Source organism: Morus notabilis, unplaced genomic scaffold (assembly GCF_000414095.1).
Source record: "Morus notabilis unplaced genomic scaffold, ASM41409v2 Scaffold32, whole genome shotgun sequence".
Classification (NCBI taxonomy): Eukaryota; Viridiplantae; Streptophyta; class Magnoliopsida; order Rosales; family Moraceae; genus Morus; species Morus notabilis.
In genome coordinates, this window is record NW_010367715.1 from 95,611 (window position 1) to 110,071 (window position 14,461).

At 32.6% G+C, this 14,461-nt stretch overlaps 1 protein-coding gene across 2 annotated transcripts; it reads right to left on the reverse strand.

Moving 5' to 3' along the window:
- Nucleotides 1-1,932: 1,932 nt before the first annotated feature.
- Nucleotides 1,933-6,953, reverse strand: LOC21388424 (39S ribosomal protein L47, mitochondrial). Of its 2 annotated transcripts, XM_010113237.2 has the most exons (5): nt 6,858-6,953; nt 4,941-5,122; nt 3,768-3,925; nt 2,955-3,104; nt 1,933-1,996 (listed from the first exon to the last, which is right to left on the reverse strand). In XM_010113237.2, exons 2-4 carry the CDS (start codon nt 5,104-5,106, stop codon nt 2,997-2,999), a joined length of 432 nt encoding a protein of 143 aa, XP_010111539.1. In that variant the 5' UTR covers nt 5,107-5,122; nt 6,858-6,953; the 3' UTR covers nt 1,933-1,996; nt 2,955-2,996. The 2 variants fall into 2 exon arrangements, with proteins under 2 accessions (XP_010111539.1, XP_024031277.1); XM_024175509.1 differs by lacking the exon at nt 1,933-1,996 and having other exon boundaries at nt 2,809-3,104.
- Between the last annotated feature and the right edge of the window lie 7,508 nt (nt 6,954-14,461).

The window sequence follows — 14,461 nt, forward strand, 5'->3', positions numbered from 1 at the left end:
TTTTCATTTCATATTTTAAATTTTATTATGAACTTGTGATATCATGATAGTTATACTCAAAATCTTATACTATTATTTGCTTAATTTCAATGGATGTTATTGTAATTTAGTGGGTTATGAATTTTAAGTTATTTCTAATATGTAAAAAAGTAAATAAAAATATACAATTTTCGTGTCAATTTCGAATTCACGGGTCAATTTCATGTCACGGGTTATTTCGGGTTGTGTCAACTCGTAAAGTGGTCGTGTCGTGTCCGTGTTGCGATTTTTAAAAAATTTCATGTCACGGGTCGTGTTCGGGTTGACTGTAAATTAAAAAAAAACGATCAAAACACGACACGTGACACGAATTGTCACCCCTAATTTCAAGTTTCAACCAACCATGGTATGTGTGAGCTAAAGAGAGAATTGGATGGAGTCTTGAATGTTCTTTGCACTATGTCAGAACAACAATATTATTATTGCTTTCAAGTGAGAAAAACAACAATTTTTTTTTTCCTCGTCACTTATTGCCCAATATTATTATTTTTTATAACGGGTTAATAAGAAAAGTTTTTATTAGGTTAGTGTTTAAAATCTTAGTTGATCATTTTCTCATAATAACTTATTTATTCTCATAATAGCTTATGGTTTTTATTCCTTCCTCTCTTTTTTTTTTTTTTTTTGATGAGTTGGAATTTCATTAATGATCAAAAAAATATAGATAGAGAAGTAAAATCGTGATCAACTAAGGCGCAGATCCAACTCTCCGCATCTTTCAACTAAAAGAAGATAATGCCTCCACATTCTTTATGTGATTCCTTGGACCATTTCCAGAACAAGACCAAGCACAATAACTATAAACCGATACAGTCAAATCCTAGACACAACATTTTACGCTAAAAATAGAATTGTCAATCTTCATCCTCTAAGTGTACATTTTTATAATAGCTATAGAGGTTCTATATTAGAGCCTTAGTACGTCAAATTCAAGTTTCCCTTCTTCAGGATTGTGGCCCCCAAAACAAAAGTTGAATTAAATAAAAAAGTAATCAAAAGTTCAGTTCCTTTTTTTTTTTTTTTAAATCACCTTGAGACATTATTGGCCAACATTTTTATCATATGGGATTACAAACATCAATAGCAATGCAAATGACCATGCTATACGCGAGATATGACCCTCAATTGAGACCGATTCCACTAGTGAAATCGAATAACGCTCAAAAGAAGAAGACGTACGCCGAGACCTAATAATGAGAAAATTTCCGACACACCTGTAATCAAGCTCACATAAGGCTCTTTTTGAAAACACATATACAATCAATAAAAGTCTCTAATCGATCAAGAGCGACAAAACACAATAGCATGAAGGCCAACCAACAGAACGCCAAGACATAAATCTAAAGGGACAAAGACAAACTCAGAGTGCGGGATAACCAAGTCTGACCTGTTTTTCAAGAATAGGTTTTAATCTGTGTTTCCTCAAATCATGACCAAGTCTGACCTGAACTATAGGCCTCAAATGGGGAGGACAAAACGACGAGGAAACAAATGCAAATTCACTATATAGTAAATACCCACGAATTGTTGTGGTCTCAGAACACGAAAATGATAAGGAGCAGAGAATAATAGAAAGTAACACTAGATAATGTCCTCATTTGGTTCACTAGTTCAAAGTGTATTGATTTGAACAGAAAAATCTGAATTGCGTAGTTTAAACTGTAGTCTGAACCGACATTCAAATGTACAGTTAAATTTTAAGTTTGAATAGGGAATAAAATTTAAATTTGTGTTTAGTAACTAACCATTTTAAATTTGTATTTACTGTTCAAAAATAATTTGAACGGTTGAACTTGAGAGGAAACTAAATTTTAAATTAAACAATTTAACTCAATTTGAACAGATAATATAATTTAAACTGTCTACTTACTAAACATCAGTTCAATTTATACTCACCCTTCTAATTGAGTTAAATTGAGCAAAAGCGGTGGAAAAACGGGCAATATTTATTTGAATCCTGCGAACAGTAAGAAGGAAAGCCATTCAGGGTAAAAGTGCACGTGTTGGTTGGCAACTAAAATGCTTCTGAAATGCCAAGACTGGTATGATTATGCTAGACTGTGCACATTGATTGATGCTATAAAGATGCATAAATGGGTTTTAAAAGACACCGAGCAGGAACGTACTGTTACCACAAAAGGAAAGTTCAACTGACTTCCATACAAGTTTGGTCAGGTTTAACTGTGAGTTTGTCAGATTTTAGGAGATGTTTACTTCTTGTATTCGTCCTTAATTCTGAATCATGATTCATAAATCTATAATATTTTTCTTTCACAAAAAATATACGTAAAATGAGAATAATTCTGAATTATTATTCTAAATACATGAACTAAACATTAGTGTTTTAGATACCACACGAAGACGGCTCATATTGATGTTTCACAAAGCCAACAAAGCAAGGGTACAGTTGAAAGTTTGCTAATAAATAAGAATATTTTTTCTGTTTTTAACAAGAAAGCTGAGATATTTTGTTAAGATCAAAGGGAAGTAGAAACTAGAAAGAGATAAAAAAAATTGGAGAAAAAAACATAAAACATGAAAAGAGAAGGAAATTGCAACATACACTTTCAACTAAAATGAGTTAAAAGACGGAGGCCTATTGGTGCAGAAGACCCAGATTGCAACATACCCTTTCAACTAAAATGAGTTAAAAGACGGAGGCCTATTGGTGCAGAAGACCAAAATTTCAGTCCTTCGCATGGAAAATTTCGCGAAGAACAATTGTTCCTTTCTATCCATATTGCCCAATTCTAACGAAAATAACGCGCAGACAGAAAAGACACTATTGCTAAACTTAACTCATAAACAGGCAACTAACAGTCCCTCCACATCATAAGGCAATACGTTGTGAATTGCCTAAAGTCACTGATTCTAAATTCAGAGCAAGAAGGTTATATTGCAGAACACCGACATACCCAACAGAGAGTATGGTTGAAGAAAGGAGAAACCGGACGCCATCACAAGACATTTATCATCCTCTTCATCTCAGCAGACCTCCTTGGATCAGGTTCTTCAATTGCTCTCTCTGTAAGCACATGCTTGATACGACACATTGACTTCCTCACCTTATTTAACAAACAAATAATCATCAAGAATAAATAAGCATTCTAGTGCAAGGAAAACTTTTTATGCTGAAGAAAAAAATGGTAAAAAAGGACACTGGCAAGAACAAAATTTTATTTTGTACGGCGGTATTATTATAGCTTATTTCCTTCTTTTTAACCTTGACTAACTCAAAGATGGCAGGAAAAAACTCACTACATGGTATGTCAGGTCACCGCACTTCATGTGAATTGTAAAATGCAAGTTGCAACATCACAATTCACAACAATTGACAGTAATTCAACGCATTTAATACAATTTGAAAATGAACGAGGAACATAGAGTGCTAGTCATTGTAGTTTGCCAATATGAAACTATAATTCAGAAACATGATTTCTGCTAGCGATTCACCGGTATAATCCACTTTCACCAATTTTTTCTCATTGCAAGGGATCACCATTCATAGTGGTTTTTACCTAAATGAGATAATGCAATTACTGGTGCACTTTGTTAAGAAGAGCATCGACTGTGGGCTAAAGACTGATATATGAATATGTATCGGTGATCTCGTGATTTTAGGATAAAATCACTACTCATAAAGTTAATTACAAAAAAAGAAGAAACAACTTGATCCAGCCTTTAAGAACAATGACATATAACATGGTGCAACGAGATAGGAATTATACCTTGGGAATTCGCTCAGGACTAGGAAAGCGAAGATTTTGGGCATGAAGCATCTGTCGTTGTGTCATCAGCATGTTTTTCTCCTTCAACAGGACATACCACAACTTTTGAAGGTCATCCCAAGACTTCAAGCGCAGTTCAGAAGCTTTCCAACTACGACCTGACAATTGCAAATTAGTAGCATCACTTATTATTCATGTGATAAGAACAGAGGCAACTCATCAAGGAACAAACTTTCAAAATCTATTTCATGGAAAAAAAATGATAATAAAAATAGAATCACATACTGGAGAATCATGATTAAGTCGAAGTTTCAGTGCTTTGGTACAGGTGAACTGAGGTAAATTGCTTGAACTTATGCTTTTATGTTACATTTCCGCCAAAATAACAAGCACAGAAAATTCACCTGGGATTCGTGCCCATTGACCCCATGATTGATTCTACACTTGTACCTTTAGGAAATTTTCGGAGTTTGTTATACTTCAAACTTCCGTATCAAACCATGTAAAACACATTTTTCCTTCAATTCACACATTCACACAGTGACACAATCTTCTGTGTCCAATTAAAAATACATGTTTTCATGTACCAGTATTTTTTTTTTTTTTAATCCAGAAATCCCCTGAACTCACTTTGTGAGTCCTAGTGTGAAACTAGAGCCTTCAGCCAAACCCCACAATTTTTGGAACATAGGAAACTATACAACTCTTTTTTCATGCAGGTGCCCATGAGGTGGTCGAACCCTAGACCTTGTGGAACAAACCTAAGGCCTAACCATTCCAACCAACACCCCATGGGCTGTTTTCATGTTCCAACACCACATTATTATGTTTGCATGTACCAACATAACAATGCAACAACCTTCAAAATCAGGGGAACAAACCTAAGGCCTAACCATTCCAACCAACACCCCATGGGTTGTTTCATGTTCCAACACCACATTGTTAACAATGCAACAACTAGCAGAACCTTCAAAATCAAGGGCACTCCCACCCCCAGCACAAAACACATTCGGGTTTCACTTCATTACCTGCAATACTATAGTATGCCTACTTGTTCTATACAATATTTGCTAGCAAGAGTACCTAACGTAAGTATGTGAGAGCAAGGTTAACATAACACCCTATTAGCAAAAGTAATAGAATAACCATAGTATCGATAGAAGAGGAATGTACCATAGACAACCGGCTTATCGTCTTCTGGACTTCTGTCTACCTCAAAGAATTCCTCAAGAGGGTTGTATCCTGTCCTAACTGAAGAAGTAGCGGCTGCAGCAGCAACTGAAGTCTCCGACTTAGCTGCAGCAAGGAAAGTTCTCCCAATGTATCTCGATAGAAACATGACTCCGGTCCAATGGCTGCATAGGAGAGTGGAAGCAAAGATTATTGCAAAACAAAACAACAAAGATGGAAAAATGAAACACTCTTTTTCAATGACATTTTTTCAACAATAGCCCTTATCCAAGCTTGAGAACAAAGAGAAACACACCCACTAACACTCTAGAAGGTGACCAATGATTGTTGATTTCCATTTTGACCAAAATGACTCTAACATTAAGACCAGATTAGATAGAGGTTCTTAAAATCTAGAAAAACAAAAATTAAACAATCTATTGAAAAGATAATAATAACACCAAACACCATGAACAGAAATGCATTAAAAAAACATCCAATTCAAAATTTAATTTCTATATAATCAGTTTCATTTAACGTATATTCATAATAACTAACAAACTAAATCAACACAAATCTAGGAAATATCTCCTTTTAAAACCCAAAAAAAAAAGTAGAGGGAGGGAGAGAGAGAAAATAACTGCTTGTCTCCGCTTACCTTCTTCAGCTAAAGATAAAAGGTGCCTTTTTGTGGATTTCAACTCAGAATAATGGTATCATTTAGTATATTTCTTATAACTTTTTGGGGAAAAAAAGGATTTTAATTCTAAAATGCAGAGCATAAACCACTCTTTAAAGTCATATTAGTGTAGATACATACACATATAAAAGCATCAGTACCTACTTCTAGGACCTCTTAAACAAATGGTATATAACAAAGTGCAAATAAAACATATATCATTGAAATTGAGTTGTTACAAAACAACGTTAACTAGCACAAGCAACACAAACACTTACAAAAGACAGTGTCAAGGCCTCCAAGTTCAATTAGAACAAGTAATATAGAAAGATGGAATATACCCACATCAAGCGCTTTCAATATAAAAAACTTACAAGATGCTCTGATTGAATCATATCAAAATAAAAATTTGCAGCTAAATTTCCATGAATTTATAGAACTAAATGGCAACCAAGCCTTGTTTCAGTAAAATTCACCCCAAAATTGTACTCGCCGTGGATCCAACATGGATCAGAATCAAAGAAGACACGACAACAGACAACACCGAAAACTTAAACGTGCCAAAAATAGTTTCACAAAAACAAAATAAAATTCTAACAAACAACAAAATAAACGATTTATCCACTGTTTGATACCAAAAAAAAAAAGAAAAAAAAACTCACAAAACTCCAGCCCAGATCAAAGAAGAACAAACCACTCACCAAAAAAAATAATAATAAATAAATAAAACAGATCGCCTAGAACTTAACATTAGCTAAAAAAAGCTCACACCTTTGCACCCCAACTCAAAACCCACAAACCAAATTAAAAAAAAAAAAAAAAAAAAAGCAAACAAACAAACAAAAAACAAGCACCAAAACAAGAGATTACTTCGCCCAACGCAATTCAAAAATCCAAATTATTAACCCACGGAGAACACAGAATCAACAAAAACTCAATATTTAGCTGAGCAAAATTGCGATTGATAAATTTTCCTCACTAAAATTGCGATTCTCACAGCTTCTTTTCGGTTCCAAACACAAGAAAATAAAATCCTCTCCCATTTTCTTTTCTTATCCTCCCTAAAATCAAGGCTCCAAACAAGTTCCAAACCAAAGTTCTAACCCTAGGATTTTCACAGATTGAAAGTGAACGAAAGTTAGCATTTTTTTTTTAGTATATTCAATAGAAGGTTGAAGAAAAGGAGGAAAATGGAACGCAGAGAAGAAAGAAAAAACTGAGAAATGCAGAGATCGGCGTACCTCGGCTGATCGGCGGCGAGATTCTCACAGACGGCAGGTTGAAGACGAAGATGGTGAGAATGAAAGAGAGAATCCGCGGGAAGCAAAAGGGAAGAAGAGAAGGAAGTGGTTGGGATTTGGTGGCCTGAAAAAGTGGGCTTTATTTAGGAGTTGAATGTGGCCCAGCTTGATCAGTAAATGGACTCAAGTTGGGCTGCTTGATTAGCAGGCTGCATAAGTAGCTTCTACTATGGCCCATTTAACTCCTAAAAGCACTTAAAAAAAGGTGGGAAATAGGTCAAGATTTTGGAGGAATTATAATTACTAGGTCAATGTTTTAAAAAAGTTAATAAATAAGCTAACTTAAGGTAAATTTAGATTTACAAACACATGAATTTCTAAATATACTCTTGGTAAATATAAGTTATGTCGGCGGTCTCCCAGTCTTCGGCCGGCCGCGCCATAATCTGATAGGTTATGATCCATAACCTGATAGGTTATGATGCATAACCTAACAGGTTATACCTGCCAGCGGCCATAACCTGACAGATTACACCGGCCGCCAGCCATAATCTATCAGAGGTTATGATCCATAACCTGACAGATTACACCAGCGCCGACCATCGTCCATCAAGTTATGATCAATAACCTGATAGATTATGCCAATCGTCGGTCGCCGGCACTAGCCATAGTTTATCAGGTTATGTTCCATAACCTAACAAATTACGCCGACTGCCGGCCTCTTGTCACCGGCGCCGATCATAGTCTGATAAGTTATGATCCATAGACTGTCAGTTTATACTTTATAACATGACAACTTATGTTTCATAATCTGTCAATTTATGAGATTATAATCCATAACCTATCAATTTATAATCCATTAACTGTCACATTATGTTCATAACCTGACAAATTATGATTTATAACCTGTCAAATTATTAAGCATAATCTATTACATTATGTTGTTTTTTCAACGAATATCACTAGTTTTATAGCAACAATAATCAAATTGAAAAAGTCAAACACAAAAGAAATATCGAACAATCAATAACACAAAAAAATTAATTTATAAATTCAAATCTTAAAAACAAATCTTAGATCTCAGAATCATAATCTGCTATCGATTCAAGTATAATCTATCAGTAAATTATAGCATTTTCCCTTATTTGTTTTAATTTTTTAGTCTCTCAAACTTCTCAGATAGCTCATTTTCCACCTACCAAAAATAATTGACTCAAAAGCATCATATAGGAGATTTTTTTCTTTTTTGATGAAAAGATACTTTATAAGGCACACCGCCAACAAAGAAAAGGAACAAAGCTATTTACCAGCTACAAAACACTAGCACCACAAACGAAAGAGAAGCTCTCACAAACCTCGACCAAGAAAACTCACAATGCTCCAGACCATCTGCTAAGCCTTTAATGTCACAGATTAGCACTTGAGGTCATCTGCAGACCATCATATAGGAGAATTGATTTTCAAAAGCCAATAACTCTAATTCTTAAATCTGTGAGGTATGCATATATCACAAAGACGTGTAGAACATATGAAAGCAAATTATTTTTTATGGTGGTACAATCACATGGTAAGAATCCAAACACTGCATTGCACAATAACAAAAAGTAAAAAAAGCTAAATTGTCAAATTTAAACAAAAATACTTTCAACTGGAAAATAATACGATTAAAAAGTAAAGATATCGTTTTATGAACAAAAGATTTTCCTCTTTAGAAAGTAAGGCCTTTCTCATAGTTATCAGTCAATAATAAAGAATAATTAGAAGGATGAATAAAGTATAACCAAGTTAAACGAAAGAAATGAATGAATAAAGAACATCAATTTCTTATAACATCACTTACTTCATGCACTGAATTATTGTTATTACTCTGAAATAGTTTGTTGAACTATTGAGGAAAAACTTCAGATGAGTTGAAGATGTTAGGCAACAAAAAGTTTAATAGTGTCCATAACTCCTTAAGATTGTTTTGCATAAACCAAAAAAAAGTAAAAATTACTCAATATGTCAGATCAATGAGTCCATATTAAAACAGAACAATATGCTTGTAAATTATCGTCTCAGTAAAAATGCTTGTTTCTTCTTGTGAGGAAGACAAAAATTTTGTTAACAAAAAGAATTTTTTTCGTATAGTACCAGTTAACAATGACCTTAGTGGTCAAAAGGACATATGTATCCACCAAAACCACAAATTAAGATCCGGATCTCGCGAACTCGCTAAGCATAGAATTAGATCTGGCCAACTCAGATATGTAAATCCGGCGAATGGAGCTGCATGCAGACGGCAACGAGAAGAAGGGTCGATAACCAGGGTTTGTCTCCAAGCGTGGAGAGACGTTGTTGCGAGATCTTGCACTAAGGAGAACCAATGTTGCCACCTGTCATAGATATGGTGTCGAAGCATTGATGAGTAAACGGAATCTCAGACAACAACGAGAGGGGACTTTGATGTCAATGAAGGTACAACGACGGCGGCGAGAGGAGACTCACGAGCTACAGCTCTGGCCACCGAACCTCAGTTGAAGAAAGACTAGTTCTTCTTCTATTTAACAAATGCACAATTTTGATGAAGAGAAAACAGATCGAGAAAGAAAAAGGAAAAGGAAAAAAATAGAAGAAAATGGTAAATTTGGAAATGAAAAATTAGAAATACAAAATGGCCTATTTATTTTCATAAGTTGGTAAATTGGTCTATTGATACATTGGATTTATACTTATCTTTTGATACATCTAATTGAGTGTTTGTTAGTTTTATAGTAGCTTTAGTAGTTAATTTACGTGATTTTAGTTGGCTATGTAGATTAGCATCATTTTGAGTTCGTAGGTGCGTGTTGGAGTAATTTTTAGAGCTAAATTAAGATTGGAGAGCCCCGGCCTTAAAAGATAGCGCTTAGGCATTGAAATGGTTCATTTGCAGTTAAAAAACCTGAGAGAAAAGAGCCTAGGCTTTGTGCAATGGAGCCATGGCACCAAATTACAGAGAAACAATTTTCCGCCCAGGGCCGTGGTGCCCAAATAGTAGGGCCGCAGCGCTACTTCAAATTTTTGCCAATTTGAGTGATGTGGAGTTCCAAAAATTTACGACAATGCCATTATGATTTAAAACTCTATAAATATGATTTTTAGGGTTATTTTCTACATCTTTTTGGCGAAGAAAAGAATGAGAGAAGACGGGTCTATGAAGGAAAAGAGGATTTGTTCAAGAACGGAGTTCAATTTTGAATTCGCCAAACAGTTTTACTCTCTCTTGAATTTCTTATGTTAAATTTTATTGTCATTATGTTTTCTTTTTCAATGATGTTATAAATTTCTAGACTAATGCTACATGTATAGCCAAGGCATGAATATTTAATTTCCGTTATTTTCTTTTAATGAAGTTTATTCACTAAGAGTTTTCCATTCATGTATGCGTTTCTTTTATTGGTCTTAATGCTTTCAATAAATTGATCACTTGTTGAATTGAATTGAAAACCTAAATTGAAACCCAAGAAGGAGATTTTTAGGAATAGTTTCTAATAAAAGGAATCGTAAGGTGCGTAGGACATCGAGAGATAGTATTACGACTTGCGAGAGCAATTTTGGAAAAACTAAAGAACTTAATGAATTTCTAAGATGGCGGGATTCACATCTAGCGATAGTGAATTTACATGTTAAAAATATTTTTAATAGCATCCACAGAAAGACAATTAGATAAATTAAGGTTTTTCGTTCTACTACATGAATGAGAGGCGATGTTAGCGAATAGTTGGAATTAAATAGGAATTGTCTTGGTGAAACTTGTATGCTTTAGTATTTTCTTTGCATTGATCTCTTTTCATAATTATTTTACGTATAATTTGTTATTTTATTTTGCTTTCTTTTCAATTTTGATCCATCTCAAAGATGTTATTTGTCTAAATAAAGTTAAAAATATAAATTTCAGTAATTATTAAGCTAGTCTCCGTGGGAACGATATCTTATTCACTCATTATATTGCTTGTACGATTCGTATGCTTGCGAAAAATCACATCATCTATTTACCTCCAAACTTTTAAATTTTGGACTATTTCCTACAATTTCTCAAAAAAAATATATGGCTTTTTTTAAAAGACAAAAATAGGGTTTTTAGGCATATAGCAAAATTTTTAAAATATTACAAAAATAACAAAATTTTAAAATCATTAGAATAATAACTATATCATTATGCAGCACAAAATGTAGCATCATTATAATAATGATGAAGTCATTTTTGCTATATTTATAATATTATGAAAATTTTGTTAAATTTCAAATCAAGGTATGAAATTTTATCATGTAGTGTAATTATCATAAGAGAAGAGAATGTAATTATAATGTATGGTAAAAGTTTATAAAGGACTTGTTCTTTTGAGTGAAAAATTAAAAAAAAAGGTAACTCGAGTTACAACTTTATTCGGGTTCATGTCCTTTTAAGTTTAAACTAGAGTTTAAACTCGAGTTTAGGACTTAAACTCGAGTTCAAGTCTCCCCTTCAACTCGAGTTCAGAAACTCGAACTCAAATTAATGAACAATATTTTTTCTATTTTTAAAAATGCTATAACTTTTTCGTTTTAATTCTGATTGAGATGATTTTTTTTTCTATGCGTTGACAACGAAAAGACAAATAAAACCCGACCCATATACCCTATTAAAATTTTTCATTAGCATTGAGTTTTTATTAAAATACTATCTAAATACAAATTCAAGTTTTGACTCACTCAAACACAAATTCAAAAAGATTCTTATCTAAAACCATAACTCAAATGTACACTTCTACTTTGTTTTAAGTAAGAGTAGATACTGAAGGCTTACGCTTGCTTTAAAAAAAAAGGAGAATGTTGTAAATAGTAAATTTATGAAACTAAATTAAATAAATAACATATTTTAAAACTAATTGAAGTAAAATAGCAACTTACTGTATAAATATTTTATTTACAATAGTAAAAAATATATTTATTAGTCCTAAAAAGAAATTTTGCGTGAAAAAAATCTTTTTTTCAATCATGAAAGAAACATTTATACAGTAAACTATTATTTACTCTAAATAATGTTAAAATATGTCATTTACTTAATTTAATTTCACAAATATGGTATTTATTACAAATTTTGAAAAAACAAATGTGCCCATTTACTACTTTTGCTCGTGAACTAGAGGAAGAGAAATTTGAAGAATGTTACAAAAACCCCTTACTTTTAAGTCATGGAATTTTGGATTTGTGTTTCTTAAAAAAACTAATTAAAATTAACATAAATTTAAACCACATAAAAAATAAATCCAAACCACAAATAAAGTACGATATAAATTTGAAATCCAAAAATCTGTAAAAATTGTGGCCTGTTATCGAATTTCCTACGAGAGGAATTTGACTCTGGCAAGTTGATATTCAAGCACTGTCAAAAAAAAAAAAAAACACAGTTTATATATAAAGGTGGTACAGGTGAATAACTGTCTTTATTAGTCACGTTGAGCCTAACTTTCCCGCGTTTGTTGCTTGGATTGAAAATATTAGTCGTATTTAGAATTGATCTCGTTTTTATTTTTTATACTTCTTAAGAAAGAAAAAAATGAAAAACGTTTCTAAAATAACGTTTGTCGCAATAAAAACAAAAAATAAAAATGAAAACTATTTTTTAATTTAGTGTAAAATAAAAGAGAAATAAAAAATGACTTTTAGTCGTTTTTCATTTTTTGTTTTTATTTTCTTCTCTCTCGAGCAGAGAGAGAGACATTAATGAATTTTTTTATACTGAAAATAATCTCTTGATCAAACTACCAAACACATTTTCAAAAATAATTTATGTTTGAGATTGAAAACGTTTTCATTTTTATTTTCATATAAAAAAACCATTTTAGAACGAATTCTAAACGCCTCCGTTAATTTCTATTATTATTATTTTTTTTGCGTTGTGGTGATTTTTTTTTTTTTAGATATGCATAATATCACATATTAAGTGATAACATTTTAAATTTTTATAAAATAAAATACTATAATAAAAATATTTAAACCACAGTTTTAAACGTCACTTAAATAGACGTAATTTTTCAAGAAGATGGGGTACTTGGTGTTAATCCTATGTCACAATCGTAGTTTTCAAATTAGCGTATGAAAGAATCATGAATAAATGGAGGACTAACCACAGAACTTGACTTATAGTTTTGTTTTCTTCTTTCCTTCTTTTTTGTTTTTTTTTTTGGGCAATATTCCACTTTAACTTTAGTATTTGGCTTCTTCTGGTGTTTGCCTTGAGGTGGTAGAATTCCAGAGGATCTCACACATACAAATATCCACGTAAATGATGTGACACTAAAACTTATTAGGATATATAACCGTTATTACTCATTAGATAATTCTGACTAGTTGGCCTCGTTCACTTCGCGGATTCGAGTTTTCAATTTGAGTTGAGATGTGACATTTTCTTAGAGCTTTTCACTGTAGCAGAAAAAGTTAGATGTGACATTTTCTGAGAGCTTTTTACTGTAGCATAAAAAGTTAGATGTGATATTTTCTGAGAGTTTTTTACTGTAGAAACTTCCCGTTCACTTCGTTGATTCGAGTTTTTTTACAGTAAAAAGCTCTCACAAACAATCACATCTAACTTTTTTGCTACAGTAAAAAGCTCTCACATAAAGTCACATATCAACTCGAATTCTAAACTCAAATCAGCGAAGTGAACGGGCCCTTAAAACTGAAAACTCGAATCGGTTAAATGAACGAGGCCAACATGATAATAACATCTTCCAAGTTTTTCTTGCTTTTTACTATTAAGCCGGTTTGTTTTATATATTCAAACTTAAATCATTAAATTTTACTATAACTTTTTTCTTTATAAAATATTTAAATTTTAAACTTCATAATTAATAATTATGATTTGAGTATACATTCTGAAAATAATGTCTCTCTCCGAAGTTAATGTATAAATAATGAGTCAATTGACGTCTATTAAGATTCAAATTCAAACCATATTCTTGACAATAATAAATAGACCAAATTCAAAGTGGGGAAAACATAGATAGAGAAGTTTCCTTTTCTCTAGTCATGGGGCCTAATAAGTACATGTTGATATTGGTGTGAATGTGAAATAGACATAGTAACCACTAATAAGTCTAGTATTGTGCATTACCAAACAACCCACGTCTATTTTGGATTAAAAAGAGCAAAAGGAAAGTGTGTGGGTGAAAGAATAAAAAAGAATCAAACAAACAACCATATCTCTTGCCATCTTTCTATAATCTAAAAGGACCTAAAAAGGCCATAGAATTTGCTAAATTGGCGGTCCCTTTCATTGCATGGATGCTAGAGTTGGGTGAATTGGGGCATCCCCTAATGAGCTGAAAACAACACCCATGTTCTGTCCTTTGTTCTCTTCCCCTTCATCCACCTTTTTTTTTTTTTTTTTATGCTCTCTCTCTCTCTCTAAATTTCAATATTTTTAACAATACCCATAATTTCTAAAATGCAATTTTCCAATATTTCAATCATTTTTAACATACTATAGTTTTGCCCAAGTGATTTCAATCATTCTAATCTTCAATTAAGGTTAGGTGATTTGAAACATATCTTTAAAGAGCTCCCACAAATATGATTTTAATATCTCCTTGATTGACACA